Raw genomic sequence first — 2,206 nt, 5'->3', positions numbered from 1 at the left:
GAAAATATACACTCATTAAATCTGAATAATACTCATTTTATATTTTTAATCATATAATAAGGCTCAATGTATGCCATTTGCTTCTTGGAGAGCATTTTCACAGCAGACAAGCGTATAGACATTTTTGTATGTTTCGCTGTTACAAACCTGCATTCAGAAGAAATCCTTGCGGAACGGCAAACTAGTTCATACCCACATCGATAAGACCGGATTCATGTCTGACAGACTATTAGGGAATACTCTTATTAGTATGTATGTAAAGTGTGGAAATTTGATTGACGCTCGCAAAGTATTTGACAGGATGTCTGAAGGAGATGTCTGCTCATGGACTGTCATGATTGCAGCGTATGGAAAGTATGGTCCTGCGGAGGAGGCTCTACAACTGTTTGAGAAAATGCAACCCAAACCCAATTCCTTCACCTTTGCAAGTGTCATTTCAGCCTGCGCGAACCTGAGATTTCTAGACCAGGGTGTCCAGATTCACAAAGAAGTAATAAAAAGAGGATTTGAGTTTCATATCTCTGTAACCAATGCACTCATAGACATGTATGCAAAATGTTGTAAAATAGATAAGGCACGCCAACTGTTTGACAAAATGTCGCAACCCAATGTCGTGTCTTGTACGTCCATGATTACAGGATATGCATACAATAGGCTTGTTGACGAGGCCCTGAAAGTTTTCCAGCAAATGCCTCAACGAGACGTTTTCTCTTGGAATGCCATGCTTGCAGGATATTTGCGTAACGGACTGACTGATGAAGCCACAGTTTTTTTTAAGGGAATACCTTGCCGAGATACTGTTTCATGGAATGTAATGATTGCAGGATATGCACAAAATGGGCTTGTTGATGAAGCTCTGCACTTATTTGAGGAAATGCCTCAACCAAGCATTGTCGCCTGGAATGCTGTAATTGCAGGTTATGCTCAGAGTGAGCATAGTGAGCAAGCCCTGCAGATTTTTCACCAAATGCAATCTGCTGGCATAAAGCCAAACTCAAAAACCTTTGTTAGTGTTCTACCGGCATGTGCAAATTTGACAGCTCTGGAACAAGGGATAGAAATCCATGATAAAATAATTGCAAGTGGATTTCAGTATGATGAATTTGTGATGAGTGCCCTCATAGACATGTATGCAAAATGCGGAAATATAGAGAAGGCACGGGAATTGTTTGACAAAATTCATCGTCAGGATGTTGTCTGCTGGACGACAATGATTTCAGGATATGCAATGAATGGCTGTGCACAAGAAGCCCTAAAATTGTTTGAACAAATGAAATGTTCTGGCACTTCCCCAAATCATGTTACCTTTCTTAGTGTTTTGACTGCTTGCAGTCATGCAGGTTTAGTAGAGGAAGGCTTTCAATGCTTGAATTCCATGGTCGAGTGTTATCACATTGAACCTGGAATTGCGCACTACCGATGCACTGTTGATCTGCTATGTAGAGCTGGTCGTCTGGATGAAGCGCAAGACTTTATCCACAAGATGCCAGTAAAACCTGATGTTGCTGTTTGGAGTTGTTTGCTTAATGCTTGTAGATTGTATAATAACATTGAGTTGGGAAAGCAAGCAGCAGATTGTATTTTTAAGTTGGAGCCCACGGATGCTACACCTTACGTGGTTCTCTCAAACATTTATGCTGCAGCTGACAGGTGGGATGACACTGAAAAGGTGAGAAAATTTATTAAGAACAGAGGCTTAAAAAAAGCACCTGGATGTAGTTGGATTGAAATAAATAAACAGGTGCACGCTTTCCTTAGTCCAAAATGAGAAAAGTTATGAAGTCTTGGACAATTTATTTTTCGGAAAAATGGTGGCAGAGTATGTTCCTCATGTAAGGTGTACGCGGTGATTGTAAAGGATGAGGAATAAATTGGTTGAAACCATAGCAAAACGATAGCAATTGAATAAATTAAATTATTCATTCAGCAACAGCTCTTGGAGTTATTAAAAGTTTTGGATTGCGCAGTGACTAACACTTTGCAACCAAATTTACCTTTAAGATCACTGCATGAGGAATTCTCATTTGGGAATCAAGGGGCATCAAAATACCACCTTTTAGCAGCTAACAGGGTACTTCAGTAATGCTATGAGAAGATGCTTACCCATTCAAAGTAGCTTATAACCTTGTGCCAGTTCTCCATCAGGTTTGGAAGTACAATCTGTATTTGAACTACTTGATTGAAAGAATATGAAGATAGGCAGATT

At 39.8% G+C, this 2,206-nt stretch overlaps 1 protein-coding gene across 1 annotated transcript; it reads left to right on the top strand.

The window, feature by feature from the left end:
- Window positions 1–214: 214 nt before the first annotated feature.
- On the top strand, window positions 215–1,768 carry LOC131077640 (pentatricopeptide repeat-containing protein At4g02750). Its single transcript, XM_058015183.2, has one exon. It carries the CDS (start codon window positions 215–217, stop codon window positions 1,766–1,768), a length of 1,554 nt encoding a protein of 517 aa, XP_057871166.2.
- Window positions 1,769–2,206: the final 438 nt, after the last annotated feature.

The sequence above is a fragment of the Cryptomeria japonica genome, chromosome 6 (genome assembly GCF_030272615.1).
Source record: "Cryptomeria japonica chromosome 6, Sugi_1.0, whole genome shotgun sequence".
NCBI classification, from domain to species: domain Eukaryota; kingdom Viridiplantae; phylum Streptophyta; class Pinopsida; order Cupressales; family Cupressaceae; genus Cryptomeria; species Cryptomeria japonica.
Note: the sequence above shows the minus strand (reverse complement) of the source record. Positions and strands in the feature narration are given on the sequence as shown.